The sequence below is a fragment of the Rhyacophila brunnea genome, unplaced genomic scaffold (assembly GCF_057557595.1).
Source record: "Rhyacophila brunnea isolate RB1 unplaced genomic scaffold, BYU_Rbru_1.0 scaffold_11, whole genome shotgun sequence".
Lineage (NCBI taxonomy): Eukaryota > Metazoa > Arthropoda > Insecta > Trichoptera > Rhyacophilidae > Rhyacophila > Rhyacophila brunnea.
Genome location: NW_028232763.1, coordinates 24,777,755 through 24,798,815, shown reverse-complemented (window position 1 = coordinate 24,798,815; position 21,061 = coordinate 24,777,755). Strand labels below are relative to the sequence as shown.

The following is a 21,061-nucleotide window of genomic DNA, read 5'->3' as shown; positions in this document are numbered from 1 at the left end:
CCTAAGAGATTTTGGAAAACGCACCAACAGCCCATTTAAGCGACATTTTAGTGTTATTTTTACATCTTCACTTTGAAATGTGCGCTATCGATTCATCTACCGATTGAATTGACCACATTTCAGAAATTTTCAATGATTTTACAGGTACGTAACGTTTATATACGATATTTTCTCATATACTGTATACGATTCGCCGTATTTCTTTTAACGCACAGCAGAATGACGTCTTCGTCGCTTAAGACCAATCCACTGCTTAATAAAGACCTCCCTAGCCTGATTCTACTCCTTTCTGTCATATGAATTTCTGTATTTATCAAAATCGGTAATATTACATTTATCTACATATTCATATCGTCATCATCATCAAACAGGTTCAATCCACTGCTGGATGAAGGGTTCCGCAACCAGATTCTACTGCTATATTATACCTATTTCTATCGTCCTTATCATCATTGACCTGAACCCATCCACTGCTGGATAAAGGCCTCCCATGCCTGATTCTACTCCTTTCTGTCATTTGAATTGCTGTATTTATCAAAATCGGTGATATTATATAATATCTATTTATATTTCCATTATCATCATGAGCCTGACTCAATCCACCGGTGGATGAAGGCCTCTCTAAGTCGTTTGAATTTCTGTCGGTCATATGAATTGCTATATTTATCAAAATTGCTGATATTATATTTACCCATTCATAATATCGTCATTATCATCATCAACCAAGATCAATCCACTGCTGGATGAAGGTTATCCCAACCTAATTCTACTCTTCTTGGCCATATAAACTGCTATATTTTTAAAAATTTGTGATTTTATATACCTACCCATTTATATCGTCATCAACCTGTATCAATCCACTGCTGGATGAAGGCCTTTTTAAGCTGATTCCACATCTTTAGGTCTTATAAATTCCTATTTTTATCAGATATAATATGTATTGCTTCATTATTTATCAACATTTGTCTCGATATGAATGTCCCGCACCGGGAAACTATATTGTTTAATGTTAATTTTGAATTCAAATTTTGATTTTTTAAATACTATTCTATGGCTGCAAGCATTTATTTTTTATAGACAATGAAACAAAATAATGTTTAAATTTATTTTTTACACTGCTAACCTTCTTCTATTATCTCAATAGGAAGGAGATTAATATCACGTTATATTGGATCGCTATTTATGATAATCACATAATATATTGCTTTATATTCGAATGATTGAGATGTATAATTATTTATCATATTTAACTGCACATACCTACACATATATTGTATTAAAATTAAAATGTCAGTGGTAGCAATCGGCGATTGCCAGCTGTTCTGCTAGGCATAGGCTAGGCTACGCATATGAGCCCAAATTTATATTGGCAGCGATGATTTGCAAATCGTAAAACTGACAAATCAGCGAAATGTCATACTGTCTGACGTGAATAAAAAACCCATCCCGAAGGGAAAACTATGGCGCCATCTATGCATACTTCACAGTTATATTAAAATCCAATACCGCCAAGCCGTCTGCAAGACCTAGCGAGACAGACTGGTGACCGCCAGCTGGCTCAGCTAGTTTAATTATAATTTTCCAAATAAATCCACGCATTCAAATAATTTTAATTTTGTGTAAATTATAGAAACATGGTTTAATTGAAACAAGTCTCCTTTCGTACAAACCACAATACAGTACTCTCTAAGTAATCCACCACTCGATTATCCAACATCTACTCTAATCCGCCGTTATTTTTACTAGTTAAAATCACAAAATCAAGCTCTATAATCTGCCCGTATTTGTATGTAAAATTCAGTAGTCGGCCGCGTGCCTATATCAGCTGTCCGCCGTCGAATATAATGTAGCTGTGGTAAGGAACAACCTACCGGGACGAGCAATAATTTAATTGTGAAGAAAGCTGTGGCCCTCCAGGAATTAAGATTATGAAAACTGGGAACCGGAAGACTTAGCTCCATTAGAAGAATCGATTCAGAGGACGACTGAAAAGTCAGAGCTAATGCAAAATGTTTTAGAAGAATGCATAGCAGAAAGTTCTGAGGAGTACTTCCGACTGAAGACGAGCTCATAAATACATCAAGAGGCTTGGATTCTGAGGATGAAAGCAATAATTGTAAACCGACCGCAGTTCATACAGTCAAATCAGAAGATGCACTAACTGGGACTGACTCGTTACCATTAAACGAGCAGAGGAAAATAATGCAACCGTCAACACATTCGTCATGTTGCATGAATTACGAAATGACACAATCTTCCAACAATATTCAGAAAAAAACAAACAACACTGAACAAGTTTAGTGGAAACCTGTGCAAGTACATACTGATAACTTGGGTGGATTGCGTAGCAAACATACTATTGATATATCTATGGGTATATTATTATTATAACCCAATTCAAATTGAACATAGGTTGATACTCAAATACTATAGTAAGTTAATGATTTCGAGAAAATAATACGATGGTATAATATACTATTTTATTATATTATATTATATTATAATCCATATGAATTATTTGAAAACATTACATTTGCATGTACATATTATAGTGTAAAGGTCAGATAACATCAAAATGTTAAAATGATGAATGACATTCACGAGTGAGCAGGGCTGAAAGCTTGGAAATGTGTTTTTTTCTATTTCAAAATCTTTTAATTGTGTATTATTTTATTACAGATTCAAGGTCAACTTCATATAACTAACAGAAAATACTGTTTGTTTCTACGAATAAAAAAAAACAGGAAGGAAGATGTGTACAAATCACTGCAATCAGAAAGGCCGGCAAATATGGCCTGCGTGATACACAAACATAAAATACACAAAATTACAAACACATTCGAAGTTTGCCGCACACGTGTACAGACCATGTGATATTTGTTTACGCAAAATCGTCGCTTTTTAAAATGGCGAATCTGATTGCCAGATTTCGTAGGTTTGTTTACTATGTACACCGAGAAATTTCCATTTATACAATCGGAAACGATTTTCACAGAAGAGTTTTGGAATATAATGCAACCAAAACTGGAAAAAATTCTATCATGGGTGTTGACTTCCTGAATCAGTTGACCCCAGAAAAAACAGGTCCATGCCACTACGTGAACCACAGTGGATATTATGCCATTTCCACACTGGCAACCTCATTAAATTTTACGATACTTGAGATATCCAGGGTTCCAGTGGCTAGCTCAGGTGTCGATAGGACCCCGGATTCACAAAAAAATTAAGCGAAAGAAATTAAATAAAAAAAAGGTCTTTCTTGTTCGTTTATTTTCTGGTTTTTACAGTTACAGTCATCAGGTCCGTATACTTTGAACAAACGACGCTCACTAACTTTTTTCTCTCGGGGTTCCCTTTTTTGAAATTCCTCTGAACCCACGCCGACTCACCAAAGAGCTCTCGTGATTGGCCAAATCCGATCGGATGATCTTTGGATTCGGCGAATCACGAGGCTGACTTCGGCGCCGGCGCGCGAAGATTTTAACGTTGCGCAATGCGCGGCAAAATTTACAACATTTGAATTCTTATTTATATATTTTATTTAGTCTTAAAATTATCTCTTTCATCCATCATAATTTATACTTTAAAATTTATCTTAATTATACATCCGCCCAGTAAGTGATTTTCACGCACCGGACGAAGGCCTTTACCTATTAATAAAATATTTACATAGTTGAGCAAAGAATCAGATTAGATGTTTTATGAATGATGAATGAACAGGGATGTATCATTATCATAATTGCTTAAGAAATTTTACGATAATTATCATAACGATCGTAAAATCTAACGAGGTTGCCAGCAACTTCTTGCCAGTATGGACCTGCATTAGATGCACAAAACTTAAATAATATATTATAAATAAAATTTTAAAAGTATAAATATTAATGAATTATGTCTTCGACAGCCCTGACGAAATAAATATGAAATATGAGTCGATCCTAGTCCTGGAGCAAGTTTATTGACACAAACAACTTTGACGCGACGTTTTTATATTAACTAGTAGACCAGATATTATGGACCACTTGTAAAAAAAATCATATTGTCAATTCTAAAGGCCAATTCTGTAGAACGTTCCCACTGTTTAATATGTAGTTAATAAACTTAGTTTGTAATTAATATGTATAATTTAATACATAATTGATTTTCATCGTAAAGTCATCGTAAGTTGCTAGTACAAATTTCTCAATAAAATCTATTTTTACGAAATACCTGTCTTAATTTATACAATATTTTGTATTTATGCACTATAATCCGCCGTTTTCACTAATCCGACACTTGTCTGGTTTTTGGGGTGGCGGATTACTGAGAGAGTACTCTACATAAGTACACACTTACAGCAGAATACCTACGATTTAGTATTTGGAAAATCCTTTTCATGAATTTATATTTACAATCGAATAGAAAGAAGTATGTAAATTATAATAATGAAGAACTGGCTCTTCGTTGAAAGTGTAAATAATAAAAATAGTGAATCTAATATCAATAATTTGATCATCAATTGCCATAAACAATGACTATAACAAAGTAATTGAAAAAAATACTAAAATTAAATAAAAAGCTCGCAAGGTGAATTTGTCAAATAAGTTTATAGAGTTCGTGGATAACTGCTGCAAGAGTAACAGGTTTACTCTAATATTGTATAGTTAGAGATAGAATTCTAGGTAAAAAAATGTTTGTAACGATAATATATTATTATTTAAATAGTAGACGATCTCTGTTATTTATAGGCATACCTACCCTAAATACCTACAAGTTAAATGAAAAGAAATCATTATCAAAGATACACATGTTCATAGGGGGGTCATTTTTTTTTTGCTCACTGTTCTTATCTACTTACTTAATTAACCTACATTTTTAACTTTTAATCGATAGCTATTAGAATCCCTACTTTTATGCGGGGATTTTGTTATGCTTTGGGCAATATACCAATTTTCCACTCAGTCTGTGAGAAATATGCATATTTTTTGAAATTACAATATAATTTAATAACTCAGTGGCAGGTTTTAACTCTTCGGAGGCCCCCTTTTAAGTTTTTTAATGAATCGGTTGCGTCATGTTGCATTAGGGAAACGCGCCTCTGCAGTTTGTGATGTAAATAAAATTGGTTTTGAAGAGCACCTATCTCATCTGAGCGACTGATTTTAAAAAAAATTCATTAAAATGGAAAAGTTCACTTGGATTCAAGTTCTGGGAAAAATTAGGGTAGTCGCAGCGACATGGCATGCGGGTAGAAGGTAGTGGTTTTTAGAGTTGCCAGTTAAATTGATGTGTAAATTACTATGTTGCGTATTTTTCACACTACTTTCCAATTTTGATTGAAACATTATTATTTCTTCAAATATATAGGTACTGTATTATACCAACCAATATGTTAAGAAAGTTATTATAAAAATAATACAGTACTTACTCTCTTAGTAATCCGCCACCCCAAAAACCAGACAAGTGTCCAAATAGTGAAAAAGGCGGATTATAGTGCATACATACAAAATATGGTGAAAATTAAAATAGGTATTTCGTAAAAATAGTTTTTATGAGAAATTTGTACTAGCAAATTACGGTTTTATTTATAATCAAAATCAAGTATTTACTAAATTATACATATTTATTAATAATCTAAGTTTACTAACTAAATATTTAATAGTAAATCACTTGACACTTCAGTTTGTGTGTCCCGGTTGCATTGGAGCACGACATAATTGTGATGTAGTCCATGGGCACTCTCCTCCCTGATACATTACTATCTTCGTGTTTTACGAAGGAGAAGTTTCCGCCATAAACCCGTCTCATCTGCGTTGTATACTTGTACGCGGCGGACTACTGAATTTGACAATCGAATACCGGCGAATTATAGAGCTTGATTTTGTGCTTTCAACTAGTAAAAATAACGGCGGATTATAGTAGTTGTTGGATAATCGAGCGGTGGATTACTGAGAGTGTACTGTATTCATTTTTGGTGGATAAAAAATTATGTAAATATACATTGCCGTTTCCCAACTGAACTGTCAACTGAGACTGAACGGATAACTTAACTGATCGTCTAAATACACCGCCGTTTCAAAACTGAACGGACCAAAATGGAAACGTCGACTGAACGAATGACAGAACTGACGTCTAAAGGGACCTTTAGTGTGGATTCGTTTAAAATAATGAAATTATGTAGTATAAGTAGGTAATGGCTTTACATAACGTTAGATTAAAAATAATATGAGGCAACATTTTCAGTTTACTTGAGAGCAGCACTTTGATAAGTATATCACTAGGTATCACATCTGATTAGGATATGAAAAAATCTTTAAAAAACGAACAGCGTTATGAGACGAGAATGTTTGAAAACCACTGCAGAATAAATTAATGAAATGTTTCAGTTGAAAAATGTTCATTCATACCATATATCGTTTTTCTTTGGCTACGGCGAGCACATCTGCTAAGACACAAACTTCCGTTAGGGCACTCCGTAGCTTATTTCTGACAGAGTCCCAAGGCCAAAGACTAGATTGAAATCCTGGATCTTTTGCATCATCATCAGCATTTTTTGAATCCGGTGAATTACTATCGGGTGATTCCTTCTTCACATTATTTCCGACAAATTCATCCGTAGTAGTTTTGCTGAAGTCTATTTTTTGAGCTAACTTGGCCAAATTTTCTGACATAGAAAGAGGTCTGAAACAAAAATATTTGAAGACGTATATAAGAGATATTAAATTTATTGCTTTATGCTGATTGGAAATAGTTATAGTAATCTACATAGATCCCATAATAAATAGGATATCATAAGAATATGTTCACCTTTGGCCATATGCGGCTTTTTAAGTTTATCTAGGGAGGGTCATATTATCATCATATCAATGACACTAGAATTATGAGCAAACATTATAACAATCGTGTACTTTGAAAACAATGTCGAGGACTTTTATTATAATGATGAATCAATAAAATGAGCACATTTCTGTAAGTACTTGATGTTGTCAAGTTATGTATCGGTCTTCTTAGCAGATCTAATTTTAATATTGGCTGGTATATTTTTTAGTCATGTCAGCTAAATACGTTTTAATGATTTGATTTGACAATACAAAAATAATGTATGGGAAAATTATATGAGATACTAACGCCTGATATATTTCTTGTCCATCGTAAGTGATCTCCTGTATTTGGTTTTCGATAGGTGCTTCAACAGATATGTTGACAGAATACGCCATGATTTAGAGTAATTTATTTTAACCTATCGGTTAATTTTAATTGGACAAATTAAATTCAATGGATTCATTCGACAAATAAAAATTATAAACAATACGCAACGCCGCAATGTCATAGACAACATAGACTAATGACAGACAATATCATAGACCACAGTCATAGACAATCTTCGTACCTACATGTCTTAAGGACCAAATACACTCTATGGCCTACCGCGCATGGACGATAACATAACTGGCAGGTAGCATTCGGACAATCGTTGGTTTGCTCGCGCATGATCCAAATTATTACCGGCCAGTATATTTGAGCGCGCATGGCGTGATATAGATCGGAGGCAATGCGCGCGCACTGAAGATATGCGTCCGCACCGAAAAATGGCGGACGCAATATATGAATGTGGGTGTATATTTTATTAATTTATGAAGAAAGAAACTGAAAAAATGGGACTGGTACGCGCATGCAAAGCCAATAGGTACGCATCGATGAACTGTCAAGTCAAATGTGGATCTCATAACGGTTCGATGTATGCGTGCGCTCCATACGACCGCGTGACTTGTGCGTGCATGTATGAGTGCACTCTCGGCCGGCCATGACTGGTCATGCGCGGGCTCTCATTTAAAAGCATTGCCAATGGGACCCCGGCCGGTTCGAATCGGTGTAAAATTTTTGTCTGAACACAGATTTTCAATACGGCCGTTCGCTCGATCATTCATGCGCGGGGTTGCATTGCAATCGATGGTTACAACTCCTCGATTGTTGACCGTACGATAGTAAATCGTTCATGCGCGGTAGGCCTATGACGATCGGGCACATATATGTCAAGAGTGTTTTAGTGTCTATCATCATATATATGCCATTCCGTTTACACATAAGCGAATATAATATGTCAAAAAAAATCTATGACACGTGGGCATAGATTCTATGACACCCGTATATGCCAATCCGTTTACACACGATGCCGTAAAATCTATTGTGTCACATATTTGCCACTGATAAATAATACAAACGTACGTCTTCAAAATCTGTCAAATGAAAATCGAAATACATCAGTTGCATATCAGTTGGCTTGCTAGGTTGTAGGTAGTGAGATTTGAAACTACCTAAGTATACTTATTAACTATTTTTTTCTTGTCCACATCGTATTATAACACCGGCGAATGTAGGAAACCCATGGATACTACTATAATTCAATAAGAAAACAAGAAGTTATCATGTACCTATGCTTGTCGTCTGAAGATTTCGATGGGTGATTATTAAAGATTGAGCCCATGAGCTTCTTATAAAAAACCCGTATGTGAAAAATAACGGCCGGTGAGCGATTGGCAATAACATTGCGTTCCAAATCCTGAACTATTTCGACCCAAGCAGCATTTATTATAACTTTGTTTTCATAGTCGGATTGTGCGCAATCCCACAATAGTGGACTATTTTCCAAGATTCTCATTAAATTAAAAACAGCTTCATCCGTCGATTCCACCACGATTTTGAGAACTCTTATCAGTTTTATCCATTTCATTACTGTTTATATAACAACTAGCTGACCCGGCGAACTTCGTACCGCTTCAGAACCAATAAATCTAGTGTTAACTTATTAGCTGAATTAAAGTCAGTTTTTTAGTAAGTTAAAATGAATTGAGTTCAATAAATGGGTAAAAATCAAATCAAAATGAAAAGTATTTTAATTACATTGAAATGAATGTAATTCATGTGGCAGCAAGGCATTTGCTTTATTGAAGCGAATCAAAATGATTCGCGTAGCACTGTTGCACTACTTTCTGTTAAACTATTTGCTGGATGGGTTGCACTCGAATCGATTCCCTTCAGTGAAGCACCTTGTGATATACAACATTTTTCGTTTTGTCGTCAGGTGCGAGAACGAACAAAGCGGATGGTTTGACGACACGTGAACAAGCTACTTACAATAATTGACCGTGAGAGAAACATTCATTTTCTAGATTCAGGCCACAAACACTCAAGGATTGGCCTTGTGATTTGTTGATCGTCATGGCGAATGCAAGACGAATCGGAAATTGAATTCGTTTAAATTCGAATGGCATATCGGTTTTGATCATCGGAATTCTCGGAATGAGAACTTCCTCACCTTTGAACATTCCTTTGATTATCGTCGCATGAATCACATTGCTCATGAGATTTCTCACCACCAAACGCGTTCCTTTACATAGTTTTGGTTGGTTCAGATTTCGAAGCATGATGACTACCGAACCAACCTTCAGTTGTAAATTATGCGGTGGAAAGCTAGGCTGATCCAAAGAGTTTAAAAATTCAGTTGGATAGTTGGTTGCTTCGTCTTCGTTTGTTACACCACAGTCGATAGATTTAAAGGAATGCAGTGGATCAACGATTTGATTTTGAATTGTGAAGTTTAAGTGATCCACATCTTTGTTCTTTGCCGCAAGAATTGCTCGTTCACTCAACCAATTGTGATTTTTGTGGTTAGCAATGATGTTTTGGAACACTTTGTCGATGAGGTCGTCCTTCGTTGAGACGAAATTGCAAAAATTCAGCGCAACAGAAATCAATCCGTTTGATTCGTTGACAGAAACACAGCCGTTACCGATAGTCAGCAATTGCTTGGAGAAATCTTCGGCAGATGGATCGTTTAGCAATGCAACTCGCTTGTTTATCGTCAGTTGAAGTTTCTTCACATAGCGCCACAGAGTCGATGATTTAAGGCAAGCGTTTATTTCATCGGCAGCGGTCGATCTTGGAATGACTGGTAGTGTTTGGCGGAAATCGCCAGATAGTAGAATCATTGCGCCTCCAACACATCGTGAGTCATTGCGCAGATCTTTAATAGTTCGATCGAGTGCTTCCAACGCGCATTTGTGCGCCATTGTGCATTCATCTTAGGTGATGATTTTACTTGCTACCAAAAATTGGCCATTGCTGAGTGTTTCGCAATGTTGCATGTCGGTTTTTCAGACGTTTGAAGGTTTAACGGCAATTTCAACGCTGAATGAGCCGTTCGGCATTCTTTTAGCAACGTGTACGCTATCCCAGAAGAAGCAACTGCTACAGCAATTTCGGATATCGCACGAACAGTGGCCAAAATCAATGACATGAGGAATGTTTTCCCAGTTCCACCGGGCGCATCGAGGAAAAATAAGCCACCATTTCATAATCAATTGCCTTCATTAACGTATCGTACACTTCTTTCTGTTGGGGATTCAACAATGGTACATTCGTTTGAACTGATTGGTTCAATGCATCTCGATCATATTCACGTTCACGTTCCAATTCTCGATTGAAAGCGTCGTTCATTCCACGATGTGGCGTTGGCATTCCTAACTTGACTAACAAGCTGCCGCACATGAGGTAACACATGTCTTCGATCAAAAGCAAAGCCTGGTTATGAATCTCCTCATTCACCTCGAGATCAGGATTCCCTGAACTGACACGAATTCGATGTAAAAAAATGTCTTCTGACATGTCATCCTTGTACTTGTTTCACAGTTCAGGTGGATTCGATGGGAAGCATGTCAAAATAATGATAGCAAATAATGTGCGTATCTGACTTGGAGATGCAGAAACAATTGCTTCAGCGATTGTCATGTTCCAATGAGTATTAATTGAGCTGTTGGAATGCAGCACGAAATGTTGGGCATACTACACCATTGACTGTTCGAAGTGATTCAAATGATGTCATCAGGCATCAGTGAAACGCACATCCGGGTGATCAGGAACCGCATCGCCTTGCTTTTGATGTTAAAATTTATTCGATGAAGCATTCCAAGTGTAATAACGTGGCATCTCAGAGTAGAGCAACGTTCGTGCAAACGGATCGCTTTGGCAAATCGAAAAGAAACTGGTCAATGTTGTCGCTGGAGGTGTTTCAGCACGTTGAGCAACATTCGATGCGTTGAAATAAACTCGTTGACCATTCTCCAGATGCACCGCCAAATATACAACAGTGGGATGACGTTCATGAATAGGGAATGAGAAAATACGCCAAATCGCTTCATTGAAGCTCATATATCGACCAACTTGATAGTGCGTGATTTTATTGTTGGTATTGGGAGTTTGAACGCCAAAAACCGCCATATCGCTGCCTTTGGTGACATATTTGCAGATGTATTTAATGGACTTCACCTAATTGCAATACTCACGTTTTAATGCGCCTTGAATATTTTGGAAAGAAGTGGCGAATACGGAACAATCCAAGTGTTGGCGACCACGATATCGTATCCTTTCACTTTCGTTGTGATAGTTCTACCGTTATCATCGGGTGATCGACGCCGATACAATGGATAACCATCGTTGGCAGTGATAGTCTCCGCCGTCAAATTTCGTGGATAACGCTTTGAACACTTGCCGTCGACCATGCACGGTGATTGGGGGCTGATAGCGCCACACGGTCCGTGAATCATATTAGTAATTACAACATCATGCATGTCTGGATCGGTTTCTGGATCAGGAATCTCGGCACATATGATGACATCTATTTGGTCTGGTCGAATTCTTTCGACTAACCAAATAAGGATGTGTGCATGCGGCAAGCCCCGTTTTTGCCATTCAATCGAGTACATCCAGCATCGAGTATCCCCAAAGACGCGATGCTTAACAATGTAGTTCATCAGCGACAGGATTTTTTGTTTGAAGACACGTGTGGTGATGTCGTGCCTTGCATGTAAAGTGATGAATAGATCTGGACGACCGTAATGATGAACATATGTCATTGCATCTTGCGCATATTCATGCATATGACGCGGGCGGCCAATGTACGTCGCTGGTAGAATAGTCAATCGACGAACATTAGCTGCATCTCCGTCGGTGCTGATTGCATCGCGTAAATGAATATACTCCTCCGAACGCAGTTTGGCTTGGTTCAACCGAATGAAAGTGAGGCGCTCTGTCTCGGTTTTGACGTACATGTCGACACAATATTGCTGAAGCAATCGACGAAATCGCAGCAAATAGTTGTCAGCATTTTGACGAATCATCAAACGATATGCGTAATAATTCATCGAGCTCACCTTCTTGGTTTCCACACCTGAAATGAAATCAGTGAAATAAGTGAAATTATTGTCATGTTGAAATGAAAATTATGATATCGATACTCACCGTTCAATGGATTTATCATCTTGATATTGAAGTGATATCCATCGTCTCTTTGCCAAAACATCAGCGGGTATTGCAATGCATCGTATGAATGGTGTGTAAGCACAATATCGCGCGTTTCCAAGTTTTCACCGTTGCGAATTGCGACTTCATCTATATTGGAGCGTTGAATTGGCGTTCGTATGTTCCAGCGGGTCGTTTATCCGCTCTGATCACAACTTTGTAGTCATCACTTGGTATGCGATCCAACGCAGTTTTGAACAACCGAACCAATGCATGATGTTCATGAAGTAGTTGCTGCAGATCTTGAAGAATTGCTCTTTTCATTGCCGTATTGATCGTTTGACGCCGATCAATTTGTTCCTCCATATTGCCCATGAGGTAAATTTGGATGAATTTATGATGTGCGTCTTCAAGCGGTTGCAATGATCCAATTCGATGGTGAATTTGGCCTTAGATCTGTAAAGTCGAAGGCGAAGTCAGCATTACTGATTTATGATCACCAAAGGAAAATGAACGTGTATTCTCTCGAGCAAAAATTACCTTGAATGTTGGATTGAATCCGCGTTCTTCGATAATGTCTGCTCCAAATGAAGTCATTTGGAAACATCCGTTGTATCTTTGAGTATTCGATAGAAAATGTCGTGATTCTGGTGTTTCACCACGAAGCAATGAATGCAATGGCTCAGGTGGCGGAGGCAATAATGGCAATTTCACCTTGCCATTGAGACATCACAATCCAGGCGTTTCTCCACCGAACTTCAATGCACCGCAATGGTCACACACAACCTCTATTGGGCTCATTCGAATGAAAGCATGCAAGATATAATCAATTGTGCAATCGTATTGAAACGCTACTCGATTCAAATCAACACTTGAAGCATTTCTTCTTGCACGTCGAAGATTATCACGTTGTTGATGTGTGCGATAATCTCGACGATTTCTCATTGCCAACTGAGCCGTTTGACGTACTAGCTCTCTTCGTTCTTGTGTTTGTGAATCACGAAGTCGAGCCATATTAACGCGGCGCTCTTCTCGTGCGATTTCTTGCTCACATGCAGTGGATTAATAAACAATATTGCGAAGTCTAATTGCTTTACGGCTTCATTGTGAAAGATTAGATCTTCTGGCTTGCAGCATTGTAAATAACACTGGAAAATTAATCACACAATTCAAAATTACATAATGAAGCAATTATCGATGCGCGCACAAACACAAATTTGAAAACCTCACAAAGTGAACATCTTCGAAGGCAACTTACCGTTTGAAAATCACGATCGAAATAGCTATTTGTGCACCTAGCTGGTAATGATTATTCACGGAGATCGATTGTCGAATCTAGTCCGAAGGCGTTTAGTCCGGCTTTAAATTTAATCGAACGATAATTTTGGGATGTTTGCATTCGTTTGATTTATTTGATAGACGCAGTCGGAGAAGCAAGGGAGATTAAGGCAGGACTACTTCCTCCTAAATTCACTGGGATCTACAATTACTACTATATACTACGAAAGTCTTTCGGGATTATCTGAGGCTGAACTAAATCAACTGTCAAAGGATAATGCACAGAACGCCTTTCTTTTGTTTGTTTGTTTCTTGTTTATTCTTTCTGTCATGTATCAGAAGTGGCGTTGTGTACTTTTTTAATTTTTTTGTGATTCTTACTTTTCGAATGCGCGGGGTTCATCGTTCAAATTCATCGAGATCATTCAAAAGCAGTTCCATACAAAATGTATGAGAAAATTAATTTTCTTCATATTTTTTTTTCCGTGCATTTTTCCAATGTTTTAGTAGTTATTCTGATATTCGGGGCTGAGACAAATCCAACAAATCAAAGACCGTAAAAATCGGTCCAGCCGTTCTCGAGTTATAAATGGTGTAACTAACCCGACTTTCTTTTATATAGATAGATAATTACCGTGTACCTGTGTCTACTGTCAAGATGACGTTCGAAATAAAAGACAGAAAAAACACTTCCCGTGCAATCTATGACCCATAAACAATAATATATGACAACACGTTTGGCATAGACATCACAGACAAGGAACGAGTGTCACACAACATTATCGAGGTATTTACACGGAGCCAAAAAACTATGACATTGAAGGCTGTCATCGATCGTTTAACATATATCATTGCTGTAGGTTTGGTTTGTCAAATAGACAAAATTTCAAATGTTCACGAGACGAAAAACAAATTTGATTATCCTATATTTAAATACATGAAGTTAGGTACCATTTAAATTGTTGTTTTTACAGCATAATGTATACTGTATTCATTACAAATCAATTTAAAGAAAAGGATGGTTCTGGTCCATTTAGCTACAAAAAATCATTCTGCATTAAAAAGTTAGGTAATTTCGAAAAAAACGGATATTCGACAAACCAATCCTATAGCGACGATATGTGACAGTCACCATATGACATCGTATTTACACGTTGTGACACAGGACGCCAACATAAGAAACGGGTTTTTCGGCATTTATATGATCGATCGTCATAGAGTCTATTTGAGCCATAATATTGTATTTATAATCTGTTCATCGTCCGATTTGTCTACCCTCTGTTACTGATCAACGAACGAATAAAAAGTCGAGCTGTCAAACGTTGCGATTATCGTAATGTCTTCAGCCGGCGCGCCATTGGCACGCAAGTCAGACGATTTACAGTCTTCGGACTTTCTTTTCGCGTGGAGCACCCCAGACCTGCGGACTTTTTAATCCGCAGACCAGGCTCGTTGGATTTCAAACACGTTTGATATTTTTGCCAGACTTCGTCAGTCGATCACTATGCAATTTCGATTTCACATTAATACGCAATCATTCGGACCGAAAATAAATCTCTCATTTTCTAATGTGTAAATTAACAAATATTAATAAATGAAAATGTTTAAAAAATTACAGATTTTTTCGGTCCGAATGATCACGTAATTAAAATCATTTTTGAATAGTGATCGACGGACGAAGTGTGGCAACTCGGAAAAAAACAACATGTTTGAAATCCAACGAGCCTGGTCTGCGGATTAGAAAGTCCGCAGATCTGGAGTGCTCCACTCGAAAAAAAGTCCGAAGACTGTAAATCGTCTGACTTGCGTGCCAATGGAGCGCCGGCATCAGAACAAAATAGATAAACAAATCGCACTTTTGGCTCGCCACTGGAGCGCCTGCTGTAGAAAAGTAGTAGAAAGATGGCAATACTGGTTCGTAGATCTCTATGAGACTCTATGGTTATAATTTGACAATTTGACATTCGATTATTTCTGTTTGATTTGGTCAATTTTAAGGAAGGATTATTGTAATAGTTTGTTGATTGTTATTGTTATTATCAATATTTGAATGAACGTTATATTTTCTGTGAAGAATCTCGTTACGACATGGGCGTAGAAAAAGAAGTACTCGTTGGACTGAAAGAGAATTATGAGAAGGTGAAAAAGTTACTTTACGAGGACAGTAAATATGATCCAGAAGATAAACCGTATGCATCCAAATATGCTGCAAAAAGTATCTTATTGCAAATGAAAGGTTCATTGTTAAATATAATAGAGTCGGTATCTGGTGACGACGAGTTGTTTAGATATCAGGCTATGCTAGGTGCAGTCCTACTTTATACTGGCATAATTTCAGTTGACACCGAAGAACTCACGGGCGGTGTGGAACAGCTGACAAAATGTGTCGAGCTCTTTGAAAATAATGAGAAACATCCCAAGGCAATAATCACAGTCTTAACAGCCCTCAATCAGTTGGGTATTGTATGGTCTAATAGAGATAATGCAAAGAAATCAAAGGTCTTCTTGGATCGATCAGAAATATTGTACAAAGAATTTAAAGACTCAGGCATTATTCCATTGGATATTGTAGATTTATTTATGGGACCAGATGATAAACAGAGTGAAGAGTCTGCTGTGAGCTTGGAAAAAGTTCACACTCTTACACTGTATTATCTTGCCCAAATTTATGGAAGCTTGGAAGATTATTTGAAATCTGCTATTTATTGCCATATAACACTTAAAAGGCAGTTGGAATACAAAGATTTTGAACCCATTGATTGGGCATTGAATTCGGCTACACTGTCTCAATTTTTCATGGAAAAGAATGGCTTCAAACAATCGAGACACCATTTAGCAGCGGCTTCTTTTATTTTGGATAATTATGGCGACGAATTGGCGGCTGAGCAAATAATGGATGAAGCCCATGATGCCAAGATGGAAATATTCAAACACAGATCTGCAGACGTAGCCCGGTGTTGGGTCAAATATGGGTTGCTGCTTCTGTCCAATTCTAAAGATAGGCTCATGCATCATGCGGACGATAGTGATGATGCTTTACCTTGCTCTCTGTCATCAGGTATATTAATATATAGTATTATTTTTAGTAATAGTATTTTTAATTTTCACATATTTATTAGCTATTCATGTAATATGTGGAGCCATGGTGGCATGGTCAAGTTGATAGTGTGCTTGCCTCTGATGCTGTGGGTCAAGGGTTTAATTCGGCGGCTGGCAAAAATTTCATGTTTTTTCAACGTGTGTTTGCATCAGTGGCTCCTAGACTTTTAATTTCCAGGTTTTTAGTTACTAGTGTCAGTCGACGTAGAAAGATCTTTTCTTTATAATTCATGCGGCCTGTGTGTTATTAGAAGCGGCCTTTTGAATGAATCTAAATTTACATTTTTTATTAGGTTAGTAGGTGTAGTAGATAGATTTAAAAAAAGTACATTTTAAGTAGAGTAGGTATACGCCCACGGTGGCCGTGCGGCTTAAGCGTTGGACTATCACGCCGTGGGTGCCAGGTTCGAATCCTGGGTCTGGCAAGTACACATATTGTTTTTCAATTTGTGCGTGAGTCAGGGTATGGACCTAATAGGTTGAGCAAATGGCTGACATCCATTTCTCGTAAAAAAAACAAAATCTGTTAATACAAACCTCTACTCTGTGGAGGTCCATATGATCCTATTAGGATCGGACATGGTCGGAAGGTATACGTTTTATAAGTTTGTACCTTTTTGCACTTTTTACTACACTGATACACCTCTTTGCTTGATTACCTCGCATAAAATTAGATCAAATGACATTCACTTGTATTAACACAATGCTTACGGACCCTTTTAATTAATTTTGTAATTAACGTGTTAATTTGCATTTGAAAAGTAATTAGCAAAAATACAATTTTGTAAGCTATGGGTTAATATAAAATGTTAAATATAAATTGTGGAATTTATTACATCGTTTTCAACCTAGAGCTGGAGTGCAAAGTTATGAAGCGTATACTATACATCCGATTGAAGTTTCTTGAATGCAGCCTTATTAGGTTACAAGATTACAACTAAATAGAGCATTCCAACAAGAAAAGGTTCCCAACTCTAGAACTAGGGTATAGATATATAAAAACATCCAATCATTATATTATATTCTTAATAACTGTTAATCTTTGTTTTTGTTACTCACTGACAATCTTTTGTCATAAATAACTTTGAATAATCTTTAATAGTTTTCACTAATTTATTGTAAAATGTTTAATTTTAATTGGTTAATTAATTAAAACGCAATTATTCTAATTGCATCTTTATTATTTATTTTCAGATCTAGCATTGTTACAATTGTCTGACGACAGTTCAGTGTCAAGTGCTGACCTCTCACATCTTTATTTTCAATCTCTAAGCTTGTCAGTCTACGAAGATCAAGTTACAGACAAATTTATACTCACGTACGACGATGCCAAGGTAGTATTTCTAAACGTGCAACAATGGATCGATAAAGCGAAGCAGTATTATACAATGGATAATCTTGCTTCCGATCACGTACAGATAATTCAAGACGCTTCGCAGCTTTACAAATATTTAGCGTTTTTCGAAGATAATGATGAAAGACAAGCTAAAATGCATAAAAGACGCATTGATCTTCTCGAACCAATCATCAAAGAATTAAATCCATTATATTACACCCAACTCTGTCGTCAAATATGGTATGAGCTCGCCGAAACCTATTCAAATATCTTGGATATCAAGTTAGAAAAACATCAAACTTCAGACGAACGACCTACGCCTCAGTCTTTAAAAAAAATCAATCATCTGTCTGAGCAGAGTATAAAAAATTTTGAAAGCTTTTTAAATTCCCTCAAAGAACCAATGTCAGGAGAGATGCCTAAGAAACTTCCGGCGGACATGGCCAAACCGGCTCTTATGGCTTATTTTCACGTAGGAAGGTTATACATGAAAATGATTGTTTTGGATAAGCAAGGACAGCTGGAGAATACAGAGAAATCGCTGAACGCCTACAGTACTCTAGTCAATTATTGTGACACAGATAAGTCAGCAGCCGCGCTCATGACCGCTGAGTTAAGCGTCTGCCGTGAGATGGCGAGCTTATTGCCTCTGAAAGTGCTTAGGTTAAAAGAAAATATTGTGACTTAAATCATGAGTAGATTAGGTGTTATTTTACCATTATAGTAATTGTTGTACTTTTGGATTCATATTGCTGCTGGATTTTTCAATTAACCCCCTCTAGCTATTCGAGTGCCCGTAAGCAAAACAGTCCACAGAAATCTGCTCATTTTTCTGTTTCACTCAGTCTCAATATTTACTAATTACTTACATCATTAATTATTAGTGAGCTCAGGTTTAAACTAATTTTAAAAATATCACAAAGATGGGGGGAAAATGACTACACCGAATCTATTTATTTTTCAAACTTGAGTGTACATAATATAAAAATCGTATTTAAAAGTATAGTTTAATCCACGTTTAACATAAATTTAGGTGTGTTAAGTAGTGAGGTGTTAGACAACAAGGAACTGATTATATTATTCCAGGTTCCGCCAGCCATAAAACGTGGTTCAAAGCAGATACCGTCATAAAATATCTGGCTGATGAAATAAATACATATATCAGTACTGTGATGGCAGACGGTTATAACTGTAGTTTTTCACTTTTTAAGTTTTCTTCTATAATATGTTCCAAATTGTACATTCTTTGATGTGGCAAAATATTAGAGCTGTAACTTTATTGGTCACAAAGTAACGTTGAAAGATATCTGCATTTCACCAAATTAATGTGAAAAAAGTTTATATGGCAAAAAGATATATCTGCTTAAAATGCAAGATAAATAAAACTTCAATCTTTTTAAAAGAAATGATTTGAGGTTGGTGTTGGGATGCTAATTCTGCTTATTTTGATATAAAATACTTCAAAATATCTTTTCATTTTCAAAATATATTTCAATTTGTGTATGAGTCAGATAATGGACCTAATAGGTTGAGCAAGTTGCTGACACCCATTTCTCGTAAAAACAAAATCTGTCAATACAAACCTCCACTCTGTGGAGGTCCATATGATCCTATTAAGATCGGATATGGTCGGAAAAAACATCAGTTTTAACCGTTTGCCATCACAGTACCGATATATAGGAAATATTCGACTTTTACACTCAGATCACATGTCACTGCGTTCAGAACAATCTCTGGGACCACTTCCACCAATAGTATTGAGCATTTCTATCATTTACAACCATTCTTTGCTGATGCTAATTGAAATTTCGTGCCATCTTTTCAAATCTGCTTTGCTTAATTGCCTGTTCGGAAAAAGACAAAACTTAAATTTGAAATATCTATTATTTTACTGTCAGTAAATTTTGGAAATCTAGAATAGGAAAAACAGTTTTCTCTCTGATTAAATTTATTTACAACAATTATAATAGTTTCATATCGGTCTATGTATCAAAATATAAATTAAATTATCGTTTCATTCAATTAAATCATAATTTCAACACCATCTTTGGTGCTAATGGGTTATTGTAAACAACATCTATCACTATTTTATTTTTTTACTCAATCAACATTCAGTAATTTTCTATCCATTCTTATGGAAGATAAATTTTTTTTGAATTGCAGGTCGATGTGAAATCAAAGAGTTAATTATTTTTGTTCATTTGCAGCAGTCAATTAAAATTTCCATTGTGATATAATTTTATATGAGAATGTAGAATTTAATATTTATTGGAAAGAAATCATTTTATACTGCTTATATTGTGAAAAATGCTGCTGTGTTTATACATAATATTATATTACTTAAATCATTCTATATTGATAACCAAATTCGCTAAAATTGGTTACTGCTTGCTTGGTGTTGCATTATTGCAGACATCATATTGATTTTATCGGAACTAATAAAATGTAATTATAAATTCATACCAATGACTAGTAGGCAGAGGTTTTGTTGAATTATGTCATAATTAAAAATGTATTACTCTGAATAGTAGGTAGGTAGGTACTTACATGTTATGATATATATTGGCATTTGTATCATTCGTGTTCTAACTATAAATTAAAGTATCTTGATGAATATTATTAAAGATTTATAACTGGATACACTGACTTTTATTAATACCATTTTTTCCATTTTGGAATTATGATTTACATAGCAGTTTCTTTGCGAAATCTTTTTTTATTTTTTTATCCATGTCTGGTATCCATGTCAGAGAATATTGTCTGTCTATCTTGTAAAACCCTTCGCTCACGGGAAAAATAAAAACCGACAAACTGGTTGCTGATGGAACACATAAACTGGCCAATGACACGGCGCTACTGAAACCCACTTCCAATAATAATCTAATAACCTCAAACTGTCAAAAACACTGTCTTTCCTACTTCATTCTAAGCTTTTTCCGTAATATCTTTATGGGAATATTCTGGTAGCCTGTAATTATACAGGCAGGAGTATTTCTCAACATCTGCCACATATTTTAAATTAAAAATCAGTTCGCCCATCTGAGATCCCCGGGGTTCCAGCGGCTAGCTCAG

At 36.3% G+C, this 21,061-nt stretch overlaps 2 protein-coding genes and 1 pseudogene across 2 annotated transcripts in view; 1 reads left to right on the top strand and 2 right to left on the bottom strand.

Moving 5' to 3' along the window:
- The window catches only part of MED17 (mediator complex subunit 17), a 31,151-nt gene extending 23,862 nt beyond the window's left edge, over window positions 1-7,289 (bottom strand). Inside the window, exons 1-2 of the mRNA XM_085960188.1 lie at window positions 7,108-7,289; window positions 6,387-6,660 (exon numbers count right to left, since the gene is read on the bottom strand). Of these exons, the coding sequence (XP_085816314.1) occupies window positions 6,387-6,660; window positions 7,108-7,196 (363 nt within the window). The 5' untranslated portion in view covers window positions 7,197-7,289. The remainder of the gene's footprint in view (window positions 1-6,386; window positions 6,661-7,107) is intronic.
- Window positions 7,290-12,426: 5,137 nt separating this feature from the next.
- LOC147078514 (uncharacterized) lies at window positions 12,427-13,290 on the bottom strand (annotated as a pseudogene).
- A 2,199-nt stretch (window positions 13,291-15,489) lies between these two features.
- LOC147078513 (KIF-binding protein) lies at window positions 15,490-20,622 on the top strand. Its single transcript, XM_085960176.1, has 2 exons — window positions 15,490-16,612; window positions 17,848-20,622. Exons 1-2 carry the CDS (start codon window positions 15,643-15,645, stop codon window positions 18,675-18,677), a joined length of 1,800 nt encoding a protein of 599 aa, XP_085816302.1. The 5' UTR covers window positions 15,490-15,642; the 3' UTR covers window positions 18,678-20,622.
- Window positions 20,623-21,061: the final 439 nt, after the last annotated feature.

What these genes read in the sequence shown, in the direction of transcription:
- LOC147078513 (XM_085960176.1), top strand. Translation starts at nt 15,643, where the DNA reads ATGGGCGTAGAAAAAGAAGTACTCGTTGGACTGAAAGAGAATTATGAG. An exon ending in ACCTTGCTCTCTGTCATCAG is followed by an intron (nt 16,613 to 17,847) that starts GTATATTAATAT and finishes ATTTATTTTCAG; the next exon opens with ATCTAGCATTGTTACAATTG.